A 20,951-nucleotide genomic window follows, 5' to 3' on the forward strand; every position below is an offset into this window, starting at 1 on the left:
ATGTAAAGGGGGCGGGGGATATGTTGTGTATGACTTGCCTGGGTAAGCAGGAATGTTGTGATGTCATGTGGAGTGTTGATGTCTGAGTGTTGGAATGTGTGAGTGAAGGTTCTAGCCTTGGCCAGTTGGTGAACCTCCTGCCTGGGTGATGGGCTGCCAGTGTTAATGTCCTTTATGTAACTTACCTAAGAACTATGTAACTGCTCGTGAAGGTATCCTGAGATGTTCCAATAAACCTAACAAGCTTACCTAAGAAGGCTGTGAGCTGCTTCTTAACAATGATATGGTGTTTTAAAATAGTACATTAATGTGCACATGTATAGGACATTGCAATGTAATCTGCATATTGTGTTATGTGATGTATGGTTGGGTTGGGTATGGATGGGAGCGGTTATGAGTGCTTTCAATACTGGTTGTGGATGGTGCTTCTATACATGTCAGGAGCATAGTTTGGCTGATGGTGAGTGGCCTGGCTGACATGTTAGGAGTATGCTTTGGCTGGTGGTGAGTGTGCCTAGCCGACATGGTTGACCTACCACATGTGGTAGCTGGGTGGTAATCTCAGCAATGTATTAAGTATGGTATGGGTGCGTCTGTGGTAGGGGTGTGCATGGGTTAACGGTGTACGGTAGCACCACTAGTTCTGTCAGGGCGTAATTGTAATGGTGGTGCTACCACCATGCACAGGCATACGTGGCTTCACCATGCATAACCAAATTACAGTTACGCCCTGACAGAACTAGTGGTGCTACCTCCATTAACCCATGTACACCGTTAACCCATGCACGCCCCTACCACAGGTTCGTATCCCATCCTCGTCGCCAATGTTAAGAAGCAGCTCACAGCCTTCTTAGGTAAGCTTGTTATGTTTATTGGAACATCTCAGGATACCTTCACGAGCAGTTACATAGTTCTTAGGTAAGTTACATAAAGGACATTAACACTGGCAGCCCATCACCCAGGCAGGAGGTTCACCAACTGGCCAAGGCTAGAACCTTCACTCACACATTCCAACACTCAGACATCAACACTCCACATGACATCACAACATTCCTGCTCACCCAGGCAAGTCATACACAACACAAGTGACCCCCTTCCCACTCAAATCGGGAAGAATAGTGTGATCCTCCTTCTCCGTCCGACACCCTTAACCCGGAACACAATTCCCCTTAGCATCTGCCGCACGGAGCATCACCTTGTCTTCCAGGAGCCCTCAAGACATGGCCCCCACCACACCTAACAAGCCCATGCCAAACTTCAGGCTATTTAACTCCCTCTCAGATGGGCCGGGACAGTAATGACCTGGCCAAAAAATTGACTGAGCGACTGATAGAATAAACTCCTGTAGACCACAGGACAGAATCCACGCCACATCTGCGAAACCAAGAAACCAGCCAGGACACCTGGGTACGTATCACTTCCCGTACTTATGGAAGATAGCCGAAGGCACGGCCACCCACCTGCACTCATCTGCTATCACACACTACTTAAGACACATCGCACAACACCACTGCCATAAGAATGCAGCAATGTCCCACAACAGAAATTCAGTCTAGCTGGACACACAATGAGTCTCCTGCACTCCTATACTCTCCAGACAACCTCACAGCACCCACCCACATGCAAACTCGACATGGGCCACTAGCAGCGACTTGGCCACCCCCACCTACCTTTGCATTGGCCAAAATGCACACATGCATTCTAAACTCCTCCCATGAATTTCCCATACCTTGGACTACGGGTCCCCCGGGGGCTTTCACCTACAGTGCTTTAAGGCCATATCAATGGGGAAAGGCACTATACAATTGACAAATGACATTACATTACACACACACACATGTCTCTGTGAAGGCATGCAGGCGGGCCGGCTCTGAGTAACACTCCGGCAAGCGACCCAGGTGCTAGAACGTACCTTCACATCTCAGCACCGCATTGTTCCACACCACGTTACCCTCCTGGAGGACACAGGTGATGGTTTCCGAGCCGTGAGTTCGTATAAACCCCTCATCACAGAGAAAGGACACCGAACTCCCAAGCTGCAGGCTCTCGCCAAACCTTTTCCCATTCACCGGGACTCCGGGATCGGGGCATTCATTGTGCCGGAACGCTGAGGGAATGAAAGGGATCACATTAGTATGTTTATAAGCTCATTGGCACGAGGTTCACGAGAGCCTTCTTACAATTAGAGCAATTTTACTGCCATAATGAAAGTCAATACATATGAGACTGGGCCAGTAGGCAGGCATTGGTGGTCCTCCATTGTCTGCCCCCCTCACCCTTCTGTGGGCAACAGGTAAAGAGGGCAGTGGTGAGGAAGCCCAGCACAAGGGCAGTACTTACTGTGAGGGTGAGTGTGAGGGATAACGTGTGGCCATCTAGGGTCCTCAACCATGGTTCCCCTGACTGCACCATGACCGGTGGTCGTCCATGACTGGGATATTATCACTGCCTTTAGTGGTAGACACGTACTGTGCTTTACAGTATTCACCTCGCTATTATCTAACAATACATAAACAATGAATGTGTAACCAGTATGATGGTGAATTGCTGGTTATTGCGTTTTGCAAAATATAGCTCTTCGTGTCCATGCGCAGCGGACAGAAAGTCGATCAAGTCCTGTTAAAAATCAATGCTTACACTATTGCTGGAAGCACATTGCTCACAGAGCAGAAGGGACATGGAGATTAAAATGCATTGATCCTGAACGTACCACTTCAATGTGCTGTGTTGCTCAGGCTAACCTTACTTGAATCCCTGCTTTGCGTTTGTCCCCTTTCGCCTTGGCCTTCCAAAGGTCCCCTTAATGTTCTATTGTACACACACAGACACACACACACACACACACACCTGGTAGCCATGTAGCCCATAAGTGGGACACGAGCATGCCTCGATGTGGGTGTTTGGCTGAGTGCGCGGCGCTGTGGAACGCAGAGCATCACAGCCCAGGGGTGGGCCAATACCAGGCATGGAAGGTTTGGCTGAAGGCATGTATGGATGAATGAATGCAGTGCAGGGCTCCAAACCACAGCGTCTCAGGTAGCTTCCTGGATGTGTACGCCCTGGGGTTTGGAGGGTGGGGGTCTGTGCGTTCCATGGATGTGGACTATAGAGTTGGGCTGGAGGGAGAGAGAGATTGTCTCTTGTGACTCTTGGAACCTTCACGTGAATGGTCGAGGTGAGGGGGTACTGGGCATGGAGGACTTTGTGCATCTCCTGCGTTCCTTCATTATGTTCGAAAGTGTCCAACGGAATGGCAGCACACACATCTGTCCACATGTGTCCTCGACGCCTTACATTTTCGCCCTTCAAATGCTGTAATTTAGAAAGAGCACAATGACAGCTGAGAGGGACACAACTGGTGTGCGACACTCAGGGAAGACAACACGCACAGTGCACTGCAGAGCTCACCCTTATTTGCATTTAGAGTAGCGCAGACTGGAGAGGGGGTTGCCTTCTCCTGGCGGCACGGATGAACGTGGGGTGATGCCCCCTTTATCAGTGGTTTGAACACTATTGACAGATTGGGTGTGCACGAGGCGAGAAGACCTGACCCCCACTTATAATCATTCTGTATTTACAACGTCCTCTGTGAGGTCCAATTGATTTCTAGCTCCGAGGGGCAATTTCAGAGCGCTATAGTGAGCTGTAACAGCAAGAATACCATGCTGCCTGCTACATCCTCAACATCCTTATGCATGGTGGCCTATACGTCCTGAATCTCTTTGGGGGGCGAAGAGCCCCCCACTATGGAGATGAAGAGAGATCCCCTGTAACTCCCCCCCCATGAGTTAGTCCCTCATCCATCGCAGCATACCCAGGTCACAGCACTCGGTTGGGGTCCTGGAATCGCCTGCTCTCTTAGTAGGTGGTTGACTGCCTAGCCTTCTCCTAAAGTAGCGACACAGGATCAAGGGGTGGTCGTGTATTGGGTGGCTTGGTAGGAAGTTTGCAGAAAGCCCTAGCGCTTGACATGCAATCCTAGAGCTTTGCTGGAAGACCCTCCCCCATGCGTGAATGCTCTGCTAAGGGCAGCCCATGGTGTACATTGACTGGGGAAGCCAATAGCATTCCTTCAGGAATCATTAGACAGGTGTTTGCAATGCAATGGCCCCAGACAGAGGGCGCCATTGTGGCTAATATCCCCAAATGCCACCACTCACATTGTCAGTTCTGAAGAAGCCCAATCTGGTGGCAAGAAACATGCCAGAGACTGATATCAGAGGTATACACATCACCCCATCCCACACAAGTGTATTCATGGATTGGTCTGGCCCCATGCAAACACAAAACGATAATGGTTATGTCTTTTCAATGTCAAACCGATGATTTTAAGATTTGTGCAACAACATTTTTTTTATTAATTATGTAATGTTTCATGAATTGTGTAAATTAATGATTTCTTTTTCTTTTATCTATATTGCATTTTAACGAATGTAATAGTTTTGTATTATTAAAGGTCGAGCTTTCTCAACCGAACAATACAAAAATAAAAAAATAAATAAATAAATGCATAGATAAATAAATAAAGTTCTTCTTTTCATTGACCGTCTGAAAACGTTGGGGATGAGGCCTGCAACAGACAGCCTCTGCCCCAAATCCTGCACATGCTAAACGAGTTTAATACTTTTCTTTCAGGATGCCCCAATCACTCGACACCCACATGCAGGGTGGCGCCAAAGTCTCCAGTGTAATTGCAGTAAGTTCTAACAAGAGGCAAGCACGTGAAAGTGGAATTATGGCCTGTGAATCAGACCTGTGAGGGAGAGATGTAAGAGATGCTGACGTCACGGCCTACATTGCGTTCCCAAGCGCCATTCCCCACATCTCATCCAGGAAGCCTTTATTCTAGTTAGCCGTACACACTCGTTCTGCTCTGTGACTTACTGTGGTCGGATCAAAAAAAATGTTTCTTCTATGTCTATGATGACGGATCTAGTTAGCGGAAAGAGAGAACGGAGAGACTAAAAGAAGGAAGTCCATTCCATGTAAGATTGCAGACCCACTTACAGGGCTGCCTTCTCAACACGTGTGCAAAGAACCATGGACTCATGAGCGAAGCTTGTATCTCCCTTCACCAGTGCTGCAATTGGCTCCCTTCACTCTTGCTCCCCTGCCAGGGGGGCATGCTTACGTGCTATATGGTATTGGACTCTTGTGGGGTATGGTGATCAGGATGTCTCCAGCAGTTCACTTTGCCATAACCTGGGCATTTGTCCATTAGTTAGGCCATGTGTATCACCCATTTCTCATTCTTGCCAGCCCCTTTCCTGTCCCCTCTAGTAAGGTGCTGAATGAGACATTTCCTTTAGTTTGGCGTAACAAGGCCGCAGATTTATTTTCACATAAATACAACCACAGCAAACAGATCTTGAAAATAGTTCCAAAGATGTAGCGACTGCTCCTTGTCCTGTTTCCCCCTTTTTATCCATGTCCATTGCAGGCCCAACTCCCCCAAGACCTTCGAGTCTGAGAACCGCCTGCCCCTGCAGGTATTTGCGGACTGGGGGAGCGCCGTTTGTTGGGGGGAAGCTGAGCCCCAATTGCTACCGCCAGACACCCCCGCCGTTTAGGCTCCCAGGAGGCGCTGTCCAGACTGGGCGAAGCCCCTTCCGGTTTAGCAATGGCTCATTCGGAGTCTTTCTCTTCTCATTGGTCGCCACAACACCGCACTGTCGTCCTGCGACAACGACGTCCAGGCTCTGCCGTAGCTGTAGGGTGGGTGGGTGTTAAAACGAAATCCTCTCCTGGTTGACGGGCGCCCGGCTGCTGGAAGAGCTGCAAGTGCTCCTGTGCCGCTGCATATGAAGCCCTTGCCCCTCCCCTTTCCATTGTTGCCCTTTGCGGGCTTCCTGTTGCGCTTGGCGCGCTTTTGAAACTCTTGCCGCCCTCTCCCCTGCCCCCGAGGGGGGGAGGGGGGACGAGAGAGCGGAAGGAGGAAGGCCCCTGCCCGGTTATCGGGGTGCCTCCTCCATTTATTTTCTGTATTTCCGTCGTCACCTTCATAACCTGGGCATTTGTCCATTAGTTAGGCCATGTGTATCACCCATTTCTCATTCTTGCAAGCCCCTTTCCTGTCCCCTCTAGTAAGGTGCTGAATGAGACATTTTCTTTTGGTTTGGCGTAACAAGGCCGCAGATTTATTTTCACATAAATACAACCACAGCAAACAGATCTTGAAAATAGTTCCAAAGATGTAGCGACTGCTCCTTGTCCTGTTTCCCCCTTTTTATCCATGTCCATTGCAGGCCCAACTCCCCCAAGACCTTCGAGTCTGAGAACCGCCTGCCCCTGCAGGTATTTGCGGACTAGGGGAGCGCCGTTTGTTGGGGGGAAGCTGAGCCCCAATTGCTACCGCCAGACACCCCCGCCGTTTAGGCTCCCAGGAGGCGCTGTCCAGACTGGGCGAAGCCCCTTCCGGTTTAGCAATGGCTCATTCGGAGTCTTTCTCTTCTCATTGGTCGCCACAACACCGCCACGCCAAAGGTGGGTTACCGCCCACCGTGGCTCCCCCCTTTTCCTATTTTGTAGTTCTATCAGTTCTGAGTACACCTTGCTGCCCAGTGCAACTCAGTCTATCCTCCTTTGACCAGGGATTTCACCTTTGCCGGTTGTGTCTGATCTAGGGATACCTCCGTCCCCTCCATCTTTTCCGTCATACCTTGACCTGCTCTCGCACAACCGGCTCCTGGTTCGACCACCGCTTTGAAGCCAACTGCCTCACCTTTCTTCCAACCATCCCCTGGTAGACCCAAATCTCTCAACCCTCCGTGCCAGCCACCCCCCTGCCCCTGCAGGTGTTTCCGGGCTGAGAGAGCGCCATTTGTTCGAGGAAGCGGAGCCCTCGTTGCCTCCACCAGACGCCCCTGCCTTTTTAGGCTCCCAAGGGGCGTTGGTCCGACTCCGTTCCTTGCATAGTCCAACCATCGCCTTCGTAGACACCACTCTCTCAACCCTCCATGCCTGATACCCACCTGCCCCTGCAGGTGTTTTGGACTCAGAGAGCGCAATTTGCTCGAGGAAGTGGAGCCCTTTCTGCCCCTTGGTAGACCCAACTCTCTCAACCCTCCGTGCCTGCCACCCTCCTGCCCCTGCAGGTGTTTTGGACTCAGAGAGCGCAATTTGCTAGAGGAAGTGGAGCCATTTCTGCCCCGACCAGACGCCCCTGCCGTTTTCGAGTCCCAAGAGGTGATGGTCAGACTCCGTTCCTTCCTTGTCCAACCATCTCCTTCGCAGACACAACTCTCTCAACCCTCCGTTCCTGATGCCACCCTGCCCCCGCAGGTGTTTTCTGGGCTGAGTGAGCGCCATTTGTTCGAGGAAGCAGAGCCCTCGTTACCACCACCAGATGCCCCTGCCGTTTCAGGCTCCCAAGGGGCGCTGGTCCGACTCTGTTCCTTGCCTTGTCCAACCATCTCCTCCGTAGACACGACTCTCTCAACCCTCCGTGCCTGATACCCCCCTGCCCGTGCAGGTGTTTTTGGGCTGAGAGAACGCCATTTGTTCGAGGATGCGGAGCCCACGTTGCGACACCAGAACGCCCCTGCCGTTTAAGCTCCCAAGAGGCGCTGGTCCAACCCCCGAGTAGAGGAGTCTATACCTGAGGCTACTGTACATACTGACTTGTATTCTGGATTGAAACTTATTCCCCCTTTTGCCTCCTAATCCTGGTGTTCTATTGTTTCAACTTAACTGACCGCCCTTACACAAGCCCCAATAAATTGCGCTGTGTATTAGTCTCCTTCGTGGCCACCTCTGCAGCCCAATAGATAGCCTGAGCCATCTCCCCCGCATCAGTGTCCTTGCAACTACCCGGCCATGCAGTGATAAGGGACCGCACCATGCCCCAAACCTGGACAAACTACCTTGTAGGGTATGCCCTCTTGTGCATCCACCTCGGTGGATCAGCCACTGACCTGAGTGACCCAGCCACCTTCACCCCCTGGCCAATTTAGATATGTGTCCCATACCGTGAACCTTAGAATCTGGCCAGATATGGCTGCCTACAGGGGTATCCATCTACCTCCGTGCCCTTATTGCCTCCCCGGCCTGTTCCCCCATCCTCTCCCAACCTGCTTTATATCATTTGGAGCGTTGGCATGAGGATAGGTTCTCTATAAAGCACTTAATACCCCAAGGTTTCCAAGCGCTGACATGGGATCGAACTAGTGTTGCTCTGTGTCGTCTTGCCTCCAAGGCGAGCTTGCTCCTCCTGAGCTATCCTCCGGGGAGCACCACCGCCTCTCTTAGCTATCGCTCCTGTGCTCTATTTACTCAAACTAAACCCAGGCCTTATTTCCATTCAGTGCCTTAACCATACTAAGCACAACTGCCCCCATGATCCCCCCCTGCTGACTCCGGGCTCTGACCAACTGCCCTCTTGCATCCGTCCAGCCAATCCCAATGGAGCCACTGTGAGAGACCCGGTCCCCTCAACCATACCAGCGAGCACTGAGCCTATACCATACTGTGCATTGCCAATTGACCCTAAGCGAACCATCATAAGTGAAAAGCTCGCCATTTTTCATCCCAAATGCACATGACACCTGCCTATACCAATGTAAGTAGTGAACTGGCCAGTTATATTACAACAGCAATATCTTTGGTGATCCCATGAGCTACTGAAACATGTGGGGAGGGGCCACCCCTTCACGCAACCATGCGCCTTTAAAAAAAAATAAAAACACTTGCGTACCGGTTCGTTACCACTGCCCTGTCATAACATAAGGGGGCGACACGCCTGCCAGTACTACCCTAGCTTGCTGCTGCTACAGATCGAATAGTAAAATACCTCATTGTTACCTTAAACTAAATCCCTGGAGCAGCAAAGTAGCCCCTGAAACGACTTGTGTATAGGCCTGTTACCGTCGCCCTATCCTAACCCAAGGTGGGGCATAAAGTTGAGCAACACTGCCCCTTCATACCTGCACCTGGATTGTGAATTCCCCCTCCTTTGCTATTACGTCCCTGTTCAACTTCTTGGCCCACATTCTGTGCCCATGTCGCACCATCATGTAACTCAGTCCTGCCATCTTGCCTCGTGGTGCTTCCTGGTCGCTGGCTTGCGTGCTTGCGACTAAGCGTGTTGGGTTTGGCCATGTTTCCCCCAAGACCCCCTTTATACGTAAACGGAGCCTGACCCAGGATCCCCAAAATGCTTGAAAACCTCCATCTTGCAGCCGGACATGCGGCACGGCTTCCGACCGCGAGCGCCGACTTTAACATCGGCCGCAACAATCCCTGCGTGTGTAGCCCCGTGTGGTCGGGCAACCGCCACCTTAAATCTGTAAAGCTCCGTCACGGAGCAACCCCCCGTAGCCGGGCCGCCCACTAAAGATTAAATGGCAAACACTCCCTCTTCCTTCACTGCTGAAGAGAACAATTTCCCTGCAACATAGTTCAACCGCAAGCCGAGCCCATTACTTATAATACCTGTTTGTACAGACCTGTTTGTACCGCACCTTTACCAACCGCACCTTTACCATCTGCGTGGCTCCGCCACTCCACACCCCTGTAGCCTGGCCACACAATCCATCTTAGTGGTGAAAACTCATCTTCCCCCCGTAGCTGAAGAGAACAATTTTCATTCAGCCTCGTTCAAACTCGAAACCATGCTCCTACTCGGCACTACCTGTTTAGCCCTAAAGTTTTCGCCGGGTTCGCCTGTATTTAACAAGACGTGCAGTTCAGCACAGCCTCAGTCCAGTCATTTATTTATCATACATGCAGCATACAAAGCGCCAACCATGGGCTAACATAATACTTAAGCAGCTATATAGCGCTACGAACCCTCAGACTTCTGAACGCTGCTTATTTTCCCCTGGCGAGTGGTGGCCATTTATCGACTTTGGAAGGGTGCCTGGGTGAGCTAGGCCCTGCCGCGATCCGAACCTGCGTCAGCGGGCTCTGCACAGATGTCAATGTGAGCGTTCTACTCGCTGTGCTACCAGACCAGCTGTTGTCCCTTCCATTTTAAGGTGAATCTGACATTGTACCCACAGGGGCAACTACCTTGATTGCAACGCCTTGCCCTTTCCGCCTTTACACGTGATGAATCATCGTGTGCATACATAAGATCGTATAGGGTTCGCCTCCACCACAAAACCTCTGTGTAATTATCTACCCCTATACATTTGCGTATTAAACGCCGCCGCTCATAACACCATGCGATGCCCATACCGGCTATAACCTTCGTACTTTACTTACTTGCGGGACGGCGCCCGCTTCTTTGCAATCCATACCATCTCCTGCCCTTATACCAGAAACCATAGCGTCTGAATCGAATGCTGCCTCTTGCGCAGCTCCCACAACTTGTGCACCAAAATGGCGTTTAACAGAACCGCCCCCGCTATGGTCAGACAAATGACCCACGGAACACGCCTTATAACCGGCCAGTACCCTAAAACTGTAATTTTATATCCGGTATAGCACATTTGCCTACCCACGTCTACATGCAGTCACAAAACCCCTTCAACATGGCTTAATAAATCATTTAATCCAAACGGAATTACAATACCCCCAGCTGTGCATTAGTGCTCGCGGCACTAGCGATCCACCATCTAACACTCCGCCTGGTGACCCACCGCCTGGGGACCCCTCCAAGCACACTGAGTGGCACGTAACAAACATCAGCCCTCGAATGCGGGCCCGGGAACATAATCTCCCCGGCTGACCTTCCTTATATACACAGCGGGTTCCCCGCATACTGCCCCTGCCACACCTGTAGTTGCAGCACATGTCCGCTACTTTGGTTGCAAAGTATTACAGCCCCCGACATGCCCAAAGCGACCCCATCCCGGCTACCATGTGCACCAAATCACTGCGCACGATCACAGGCTGGCCTCACTACACGGCAAGCAGATTTCGAAACCATTACTGCCCGTCACAACGAAGGCAAGGCAAACCACTTGTCATTCAAAACATGCCCCCGACCGTACATATGGATAATATGGATAACATTCTTGTTAGCCTTCCGCCACTTTGAAAATGCCCGCCAGCCCTATGGTTTATGGCTCTCCCTACTCTGGCCGGCCCACCCCTCACTTACTCACTCTCTCCTTGACACCGCCGACCCGACGCTCCTTACTGACCGGACACACCATGCTGGAACACTGGCCTTCTATCTTACGAACGCTGGGCTTCCTCCATCACCAACACTGGCCTTCTCTTTCACGAACGCTGGGCTTTCTCCATCACCAACGTCGCGAACCCTGGAACCACCAAAGCCTCCTCGGCGGAAAACGAAATCCTCTCCTGGTTGACGGGCGCCCGGCTGCTGGAAGAGCTGCAAGTGCTCCTGTGCCGGGCGCCCGCTGCATATGAAGCCCTTGCCCCTCCCCTTTCCATTGTTGCCCTTCGCGGGCTTCCTGTTGCGCTTGGTGCTCTTTTGAAACTCTTGCCGCCCTCGCCCCTGCCCCCGAGGGGGGAGGGGGGACGAGAGAGCGGAAGGAGGAAGGCCCCTGCCCGGGTTATCGGGGTGCCTCCTCCATTTTCTTTCTGTATTTCCGTCGTCACCTTCATTTTCGTCCCATCCGGATCCTTTGCAGAACTGTGGCAGCTAGTATGTGTTTCCATTCCAAGACTACATTTCCCAGAATGCCCATCAGACAGGGATGGCTTCACCGTAGCAAGCCAAGGATGGGAGGGGAAAGCAGGACACCTGTACTTGGCAGGTGCACCCATTGATCACGCCTGACGCATCTGTCTATTAGTCCGCTCTAGGAGCCTCTTTTTAATCTAGTGCTGAATATACCATTTTTCCTTTTTTGTAAGGAGCCTAATTGTAGCAAAGCTGCTTCAAAGAGCACGCCCTAAGGAATGCAGAAGAGAATGGAAAAGTGGCGTAACAAGAAGATGTGAAAAAAACAAATGCTACAGGGGGACAGGCGTTCTTGTTCAACATCTGTGGAATGCGTGCTGATATGGGGGCGGCTGGCCAGCCCTGGAACCTGAGGGACAGGAGTGGACATCTTCACGGAGGAAGGCAGCGGAGTTAGCCAAATCCCACCTGGCCATTGCAGCAGAGAGTTACAGAGGCATGCCGTTTATTGGATGATGTCCATAAACCTCAACTAGGACAGGTGGAGAGTGTTGTGAGGCGTGTCTTGAGTTCACTGTGAGGCGCTGCAGTTGTTTGGTGCATCGCCACAAACGGTCTTCCTCCATGTTGATGTGAAAGGTGTTTGGCAGATAGGAGGTTGCGTTCTTCGGTTGACCTGGCATCCCATCCAGGTGGATAAGTCTTTAAATAAGAGGCGGGTCTCCAGGCCCTGTTCTGAGAGGATCTCACGGGTAATGCAACATTTCCATTTCGTAGAACGGTTTATAGTGACTGTTTCACCAGTCACAGTTTCGAAAGACAAAAGTTCTGACACAAAAGTGTAAAAATAAAGTGTTGCATATTTTTTTTATGGGAGGCCACCCCCAAACCCCTGTTTTTTGTTTTTGTTTTTTTTTAACACTTATTTTACTATACAAACTTAACATAATCCTTTAATATAAAAAAATATATATATATATATATTGAAAACGTTTTTTTTCCAAACTTTTGTTTCGGAACGTTTGTCATTCTAAACTATTGTTTCGAAACTTTGACTGGACATGAATATTAATGATGGGTATCCTATAGATCCGACATGTTTCCAGCCATCAAGGCCTGGAGTTGGGCAACTCTGGTCTAAGTCTTAAGGGAGGGACCGTGTCTTGGCTGCACTGTCATTGCTAAAGTGGATATGTGCTGGCTTTGCGGCAAGGGTCTTTACTGAGACACAATGGCAGGGCAATACCGTGCATACGCCTCGATTGGTAGGAGGGCAGAAGGGTGCTGGAAAAGTGTGAGGTGGGGAAGCAGGCAGAAGGGGCGGGAAATGAAGCTGCGATGAGCTGGTCAGGAGGGAGTGAGGTGAGTGGGATGGGGTGCAGCTGAAATGACTGAAGGGGTAGTGCCCCCCATTCAAAACAGGACGCTACGTGATGGGCAAGGAATGAAGGTGGGACCCTCCTATAAGGTTGAGGATTAGGCCAGGGGTGAGGGGCCGGGGGGCGGAAGGCCACGTGATGGTTCAGGAAACAAGATAAACACCTGCATTGGTGGAGTGACACCTACACAAGAATGGCCCAAAGACAAGGAAACCAGCTCCATTTTGAATAAGTTGGAACTGCTGGATATATCATTTCTTTGGATCCTGTAATCACTAGTCTTAATTTAACATGATTGAGTCAATTTAACTTATTGTGCATTTCTAAAAATGATGTGATTTTCTAAAGCTTGTGGAGCAGGACGAGAGCTTTGAGGCAATGATGACTAGTCTTGGCCAAGGATAAGCAGTAATATTGTTTGAACATCTTAACATTGCTAGAGCGGGTGTGATGAGGAGGAGGAAACAATTTGGGCTATTTAAAAGGCAGACGATTTGGGGTTGGGGAACAGAAAAGCATGACTTCAGTTGCCTTGGCTTCAGGTACACGTTGCAGTGTGTAAGGAAGGCATGGAATCAACAGTAAAACAGACACAAGTGACCACAGTTCAGGGGTGTTTATTGAACTTCAAAAGGGGTGTGATAAATGCCTACCTAAGCCTAAATCTACTGATGGGACCAAACTACGACCATCCAATAATAATAACATAGTCCTAGTGATGTCTTTGTCAAAATAAAGGGCCTACCTAAAAAAAGAATTAAAAATAAATAAAACTATTGACAATCCTTACCTCTAAATACAAACAGTGTAGGGGAACAAGGTTATGAAAAGAAATAAGTGTTCAGAATAATATGTCAGGTTCTTCAGGCTATTATTGGCCTTCCCACACGCTGTCACCACGGGACAAGGTGGTTCACTCGAGCGTAGCACAGTTTCTGGCTTCTTTAACACAAGGATATAGTTCCAATTATTTGCATTGGGGCCTTCGATGTGCATGTCTCCTTGCTTTAGACAGTCTCTTCACTATGAGGGCCTGATGCAGTCAACTAAACAACACGTTCTTCTCCTCCTTCATTTTATACAAGTGCTCACTCTGGGTGATTCACTGTTCACCCCGGGCCACCCTCAGCAGGGCTCGGATCCCTTTTCCACAATATTTGTCACCTTAGATCCCCCTCATCCGGACTCAGATCCCTTTGACAGAATGTTCATAGTATTTTCTTTTTCTCTGGTCACTCACGGTTCACCCTGGATTTCCCTCAGCCGGGCTCGGACCAATTTCAATTTACTTCATAGAGCGAAGACTTTCCAATGTGCACAGGGTTAGGCTGACCCACTCCAGGACCACTTCGATTTCACAATTCCTCTTGTCTTATCACCTTTTCGTTGGATACGTAACAGAGATCTTCGAATGAGCACCCACGTGGTGCTGGACCACTCCGTCTGTGGTATCGTACTTCAGTTTCAAAGTTCCATCACTCATCTGCTAATCTGATTATATTTGTGATGCTCGCCACATAAGCTTCATGAACTGTTCTCTTCAATATTCTTTATACAATGTTGCCGCTTACAACCTTGTTTTCCATACAGATCGGTTTGGTATCAGTCTCCCCAACACATTGTCTGTGCTGACTTCAGCGGTGCTGCTTTGTTGAAGGAGCCAAGGACAGTACCACGGCGACAATCGCTTCTCCCCACCTTGACTGTTAATGCGTGAGAGCCTCGGGTACCTCTGACACACAATGTAGGATTTGTTTATTGTAATTCCAGGTCTTACGTTTCCTATTCTCGAAGGCTCATGAAAGATACTTGCTTTCGGTGAAAAGTTCAAGGGCGCTTCCCTCCTTGCTCTCCTCTTTAGTCTTGCCATCTTCCGCCTTGTATTACACTGCCATCTTGGAAATGCTGCTTCTTCGTGTGCTTGGCCTTGCTCAGAGTGTGCTTTCATGCTCCGCATTTTATCTGTGTGGGGAAGTTTGATGGAAGTCAGGTGTGTGTAATAATCAGTAATTGCCTGACCCTGCCTGTCCATTGTAGTGGGACACGTCAGGTGTATGGCTCGGGTGTTAGTCCGTTTTCTTTCACAGTGAGTTGTCCGTGGGAAAGTGTTTGCTTCGGAAAAGGGTCAGGGGGGTTAATTCCCAAGTATCCTACCGGGCAGGATGGGGTAGAGATGTTACAGGGTAGGGAAGAGGATACCGCGTCTTGCCCTACGGAGTCCCACTCCCACCTCCCGAAGACTCCTCATCCAGATGATCCTCCCACATTGGTCCACCCCAAGAACTGGATCCAAAAGCGATGGCCGTGTCCTGGCCAACTGGATGACAGATCCCTGGGTACGAGCAGGTGAGACACCATCAGGTTTATCACAAGTGAAACATCTAATCCTGGACTGCCTGGTGGAAGTCAAACTTGGTTGGTCAGATGCAATGTTGGTCGATAGGCTGACGTCAACTTGAGAGTCGCCACTTAACTGTCCAGTTAGTGAGGTCAAATACAATATAGTGTATTGTAACTGTGACACGTGAACTTCTGGGACACCAGTGGTCTAAGGATGAATATTGGTTTCTAAACTAAATCAATCTAGTACACTAGAAGGGATCAGAACAGACAGGAAATATAAGCAAATTATGAACCTCCTTGTCCAATTTTGGGAATATGGACGGAACGGCAGGCATATGTCCGCAAGATCTTGGATCGTTGGTTAGTTGCAACGCAGCTAATTATTAACCAATGATAAAAGGGACTTTCCAGTATAGGTTGTATACAAAAATTAACTTTATTATTATAAGAACAGTCTGTTCTAGCACACTGCAAAATTCATCCCACCCTGTAAAGGAATGCAGAGGACAGACAGTTTCAAGAAGGAAAAGGGGTGCTCTCTAGATACTGACAGGAGGTTAGTCAGTAAAATGATCAATCACAATAGTTACTAGGATACTTGGCCTCAACACAAAAAAAAAGCAATGGGTTGTACATTTTCACTAGGGTCTTCGGAGAAGAACCAGGGAACAGAACTACAATTTCCCTTGTGTTTGAAGAAGCTTTTGTTCCTCAATAGGGTCGAGTCCTTTACAGGTCACTTTGCAACTTCTGTGATAGAGTTCAAGACGGGATAGAGCTGTGGGTATCAGGCGGCAGGCAGTTCCACTAGCGAGGCTGGACGGACAGCTGCAGGCTGGTCTACACAGCGGCTTGAGGTCAGGAATCATTGTCTCAGTGCAGATCGGCAGGTCTAAAACACTGGTCGAGGTGTCTTGGAGTGCGTGAGTGACTGCGGCCTAACAGCAGTCAGCACTGCAGTCAGTTGAAGCTTGAGGGGCTCGACTGGCTCAAAAATGTCCTTTAAGGCGGGCGCTGGTTGATGCTTGTAGATGCACTCCTCCTAGCATCTTCACTGGGCTTGTGTCATCCTTTAAGGCAGATGAACCAAAGCTGAGGAGAGTGTTGCAGGTAACAGTCTTGTCCTTGGTTTGGTTCAGAGACTCTCTGGCACTTTTCACCTAGGAAGCTCGCTTGCAGAGCCTAGCAGGGCATGCTGTGTGCTGGCTGGGTACTGGTTCTGAAACTGCTGGAGAGTGCTCTGGGTTCAGTTTCTTCCTCCGTCCCCTTGGAGATTTTTAGGGGAGGGATCTTGATTCCCTCTTTTGAAGTCCTGGCTTTCCTATACTGGCAGAAGCTGTAAGGCAGACTGTACCTTCAGCCAGGGTCCAAATGATTTGTTCTTGTTACTCCTTGCAAAGCCTTCAGATGATCTGCCCAAAAGAGAGGTTCAACCCTCTTGCAAAGCCAAATGGGCCACAGTGATTGGTGCAGGCTAAGCCTACCTTAACGAACCAATCCTAGGTCTCCACCAACAATCTCCTGTTTTCATGAGGTCATAACCAGCGTGCTTTGCAACAGAACAAGGTAAAGGCGTGAACACATGTAATACTAAGTCCTACCCATCTTACTGTCTTTTGTGGATCAAATGGGCTCTTTGGTTAATTGGGCTCTCTATGATTCCTGATTAAAGTGGCAGGTCTCCCTTGAAGGTTTGGCGAGAACAGACTTTCTGTCTCCATCAATCCACATAGTTGTACCTTCTGAATGGGGTCCCCCTGTGGGGGTCGCCTACTGTAAATACATATTCCCTGACATGACAGCTCACTACCCTTGATACTGAGAGGTGGGAGCTGGCTTCAGGTTGACACAGTCCATATCAAAGGTTGTTGAGGTTTCCTGTCTCCTTTGTTAGTCCTGCAGCCAGGCCCCATGTGGGCCTTTTGTAAGTATACTCTATTAGTATGTTAGTTGTGTTAATTGCTGCCTCATCTGCAGAGGGTAAACAAATGGACAGGGTGGATCCATGGAGGCTTTGATAGTTAAATAAGCTGGCCATGGCAGGAGGGAGGTTTTGGCCTTCCCCCTTCTGAGATGCATCATGTTCTCCACCTTTCAGATCCCAACTAAATATGACAGGGAGGACTGCACCTGTAGGCTGTGTCCACCCAGATTACACTGTCTATGTGTATGTTGTGCAGTGAGCATAGGAAAATGTGTGCGGATTAGACCTGCACATTAATAGCCCAGGTGAGCGCACACCCACCGTGCGGGTGGTCGAGTTCCTCACAGTAACCCCCTGCGTGGATTTAAATACAAATAAATTAAAAAAAGAAGAATCTCTGGTGTGAAAAGCCACACAGGGATCCTTTCCCAAAAACAGGAAAATGATCACACAAGGGATCCTTTACTCTAAAATAAAAAAAAAGAAGCCGGTCCAGTGCAGCGTCATTGCAAAAAAAAAAAAAAAACGGTTTCAACCCTCATTATGGGGGCGCTCTGCTCTGCACATTTTCACCGCTACTGCCCGGACCTGCAGAGAGGCACGTCCAAACAGATAGCAGAGCACCCACAATCACTGCCACCCCCTCTCAGCGCACATCCTATCACCGCCAGCCCCAGGCACTCTTAATTAGTGTCTCTCTCCACAGTGGGGAGCGCCCAGTATTTTTTGCCTTCCAAGCCATTTATTAAATGAAGGGAGCCACCCCTGCCAGGCAGCCCACCACTACTCCCTATTGCAGCTGGCAGAGGAGGCCCGGGTTTCGAATAGTGCTTCCCCCCCCCCCCAAGTCCTGCAATCAACGCCGGGCTGCATCTGAAATAGGAGCCTGGTGAGGTTCAAAAAACACCTCCATGCTGCTGGCAAATGCTGGCTGTGCCTAGTATAGCTAGCCCAGCCTAAGTAAAGACTTTGGGGGCCCTACATACTGTGGCAGCCTGCCTCTATCAAGAACTGCTTGCCTGTCTGAGAATTTTCTATCCACAGAAGAACATCAGAAAGCAGCGAGGATCATCAGCTAGCCCTGGTCAGACTGTCTACCAAGTAAGGCATTTTACATATCTTTCATATTACAGTGGAGTTTATGGACTTTGTATATATTTTGTAAGGACTTTTGTTTATTTTTCAACATTCGCAAGGATTTCTTTTATATTTTTTAAATGTTTTTATTTACTTGGATGCTTAGGGTTGGTTAATATTGTAAATACTGTCATGTGCTTTTCCCTCTCTCTACAAAACTCATAGAAACATACTGCTGGTTTACCAGAAGAACATATAAGTGAACCTAAAGAACAACTAAAGAACTGTACACCAGCATTCCTTTTCCCAAGTTTCCTTTTGTGTGCTGACTTTTTTAACCTGGTTTCTTTCTTCTTCAGGAATTGGGGGAAATCTACTCCACCCTAATCTCTACACAAAGTGCTAAAGTTGACGGAGTCCGTTGAGTCGCTCAACGGCCAGGTCAAAAGCCCAGGTAACGCCCCTGGCCTACAAGTAACCAGTATCCTGGCCTGCTATGGGCCTAAGAAAGTCGACTCTGAGTCATTGCCCCTTACTACCCACGGTGGAGACCCAATAATGTTTTATCATCTTTGGGCCTTGAACACATGGACAGGGTTGCAGGCTAGTTTACCAGTCACACACCTACTCTTTGCACAAATCCTGCCTTGCCCAGAACTCCACTCAGCCATTCCACATTTCCCAGTGTAGGTTCCATCATGGCTGAGTCCGTAAGCACCCCTGTTCCAACAGGGCTTAGCACTCATGCCAATACGATATGAGAGGATATAGATGCCAGACGGATTGCTTCCTCTAGGCGGAAACTTTCAAGGCCATCTTGACACCATCTGACCATGGTTCCTGTGTCCGTCTAAGACCCTTCTCTGAAGAGAAACTGACCCCAAGAGGTCAGGAGGAATACTGACATTCAGTGAACCAGTACACAACTGGAGAGTTCCTGAACGGGAGAAGAGGTGTCCAGTCATTGAAATGATGTGCGGCTCTACGACAAGAATCATCCAGGCACTCCGTGCCACAAATCCAGATCCCACAGCGAAGGACATCATGTACACACTGGTTGGGGTGTTCGGCGCCAATGAGTACAGCGGGGAGCTGATGGTAAAATATCAAGCCACCCGCTTCCAATAGGGTGAGAGACTATCAGGATATTTTGCCAGGACAGGGCAAATTCTGTAGCTGGCTTTCCAATGGACGGCGGTTGAGACTACCAGCCTGATCCTGGTCGGGCTGCAACAGGTCATGTACAGAGCAAAATCACGGTTGCTGATTCTTTGCAGCTATGACTCTGAGAACGCACCCAGCAGACACCTTGCTTTGGTGAACTGGTCCGGGAGGTGAGTGCTCTGGAAGTTGAGATGGAGAACACATAATGCATTCTACCAACTAACCTGGTGTTTCCATAAAATGCTCCGGAGTATGACCTGTGATATCAAGTGGAGGCGTTGCGCCAAACCATCCAGTCGATGCAGCAGCAGAGGGCACCAGCCAAGACACCTCTGTCATGAAACGTAGGCATCACTGGTCCATATAAGATGCAAATATGATATGTTGTTCCAATTCCAAGATGGCACAGCATTGTTCCAAGTTTCCTCAAAGGTTTCAGCGGTCGAGCATTTCTAAGATGGTGTCATGTTACTTACGTCTGATCATCCCAGAAGCTGCTCGGAGATATAGATTTAGATGCCTGCAATAGTAAGCCCAGCGTGTCGCTTCTCTCTTGAACTTGGACAATCCATTTGCAGTTGTTGGCATTTACTTTTCATTCTGCCCGCTACCCTCCCTGCTTCCTCTTGGCTTTATCTCATTGCTGTGCGGCTTGGCCCCATTTCTACCTTGCTACTTTCCTGGCTGGTATTGCCTTCACTGAGTGGTTGTCCAGTCTCTGCCACTTGCGGGGGGTCTGGATGTTGACACTGTTACAATTACATCTGCCTTCCTGCTGGACAGTCCTGTACGTCTTCTATTGGGTTTTATTCCCCAGGAGGGTTTTCTAGGTGCTACACGATACCCCGTTTCACTTTCAGGGGATGAGTGGTGCTTGATAGATTTTCTACAGCTTCAATTCTGGTCAGAACTTTGAGAAAAGGTAGTGCTAACTGCTTACTTGATCATGTCCTGGCAACCTCCTGTACTGACATCCATCCCAGCAGAGCATGGAAGAGGGTCTACACCGCCATCCCAAGAGAGAGAACATCAACTGGTCTGGCCCGCTTAAGACCCATGGCCACCCCAAGTGCATCAATGGCCGACCATACCACCACAGCCTTGGCAGTTCTGCCACAGGTGTAGACAGGAGACATAAACCTTACATATGTGCATGAACCCACCAGATTGCATCAGAGTCATGGATAGGTTGCAAACCTTGAAAACTCCAACACACTCAATGGTGGGAAGCGCCATTGAGGACCAGGAAGTGGAGAATCTGAATCCTCAATACAACTACGCTCCGACTGTGTTGAGACAACCAACAACACTGCTAAACTAAACGGGCCCAATGCTGCAGTGATAACATTGATGGGCAAATCACCTGGGAACCAGCATACACCCCGACCAGCTAGTCCAGCCAGGAGGACGATAACCTGTAGTTTAACTACCATACAGCACAGTACCTGAACATCATGGGGAGTTCCTAATGGCCTTATGCGTCTACCAGCAACTTTGATAATTGCCATCAAAGGACAGCAGACACAAG

The 20,951-nt window shown here is 49.4% G+C and overlaps 1 protein-coding gene across 1 annotated transcript in view; it reads right to left on the minus strand.

Annotated features, from left to right (window-relative positions):
* CSMD2 (CUB and Sushi multiple domains 2) overlaps positions 1–20,951 on the minus strand; it is a 2,010,406-nt gene that overhangs the window by 538,810 nt on the left and 1,450,645 nt on the right. Inside the window, exon 15 of the mRNA XM_069622557.1 lies at positions 1,913–2,107. Within this exon, the coding sequence (XP_069478658.1) occupies positions 1,913–2,107 (195 nt within the window). The remainder of the gene's footprint in view (positions 1–1,912; positions 2,108–20,951) is intronic.

Source organism: Ambystoma mexicanum, chromosome 11 (assembly GCF_040938575.1).
Source record: "Ambystoma mexicanum isolate Mex_15411 chromosome 11, UKY_AmexF1_1, whole genome shotgun sequence".
In the NCBI taxonomy this organism is placed as follows: domain Eukaryota; kingdom Metazoa; phylum Chordata; class Amphibia; order Caudata; family Ambystomatidae; genus Ambystoma; species Ambystoma mexicanum.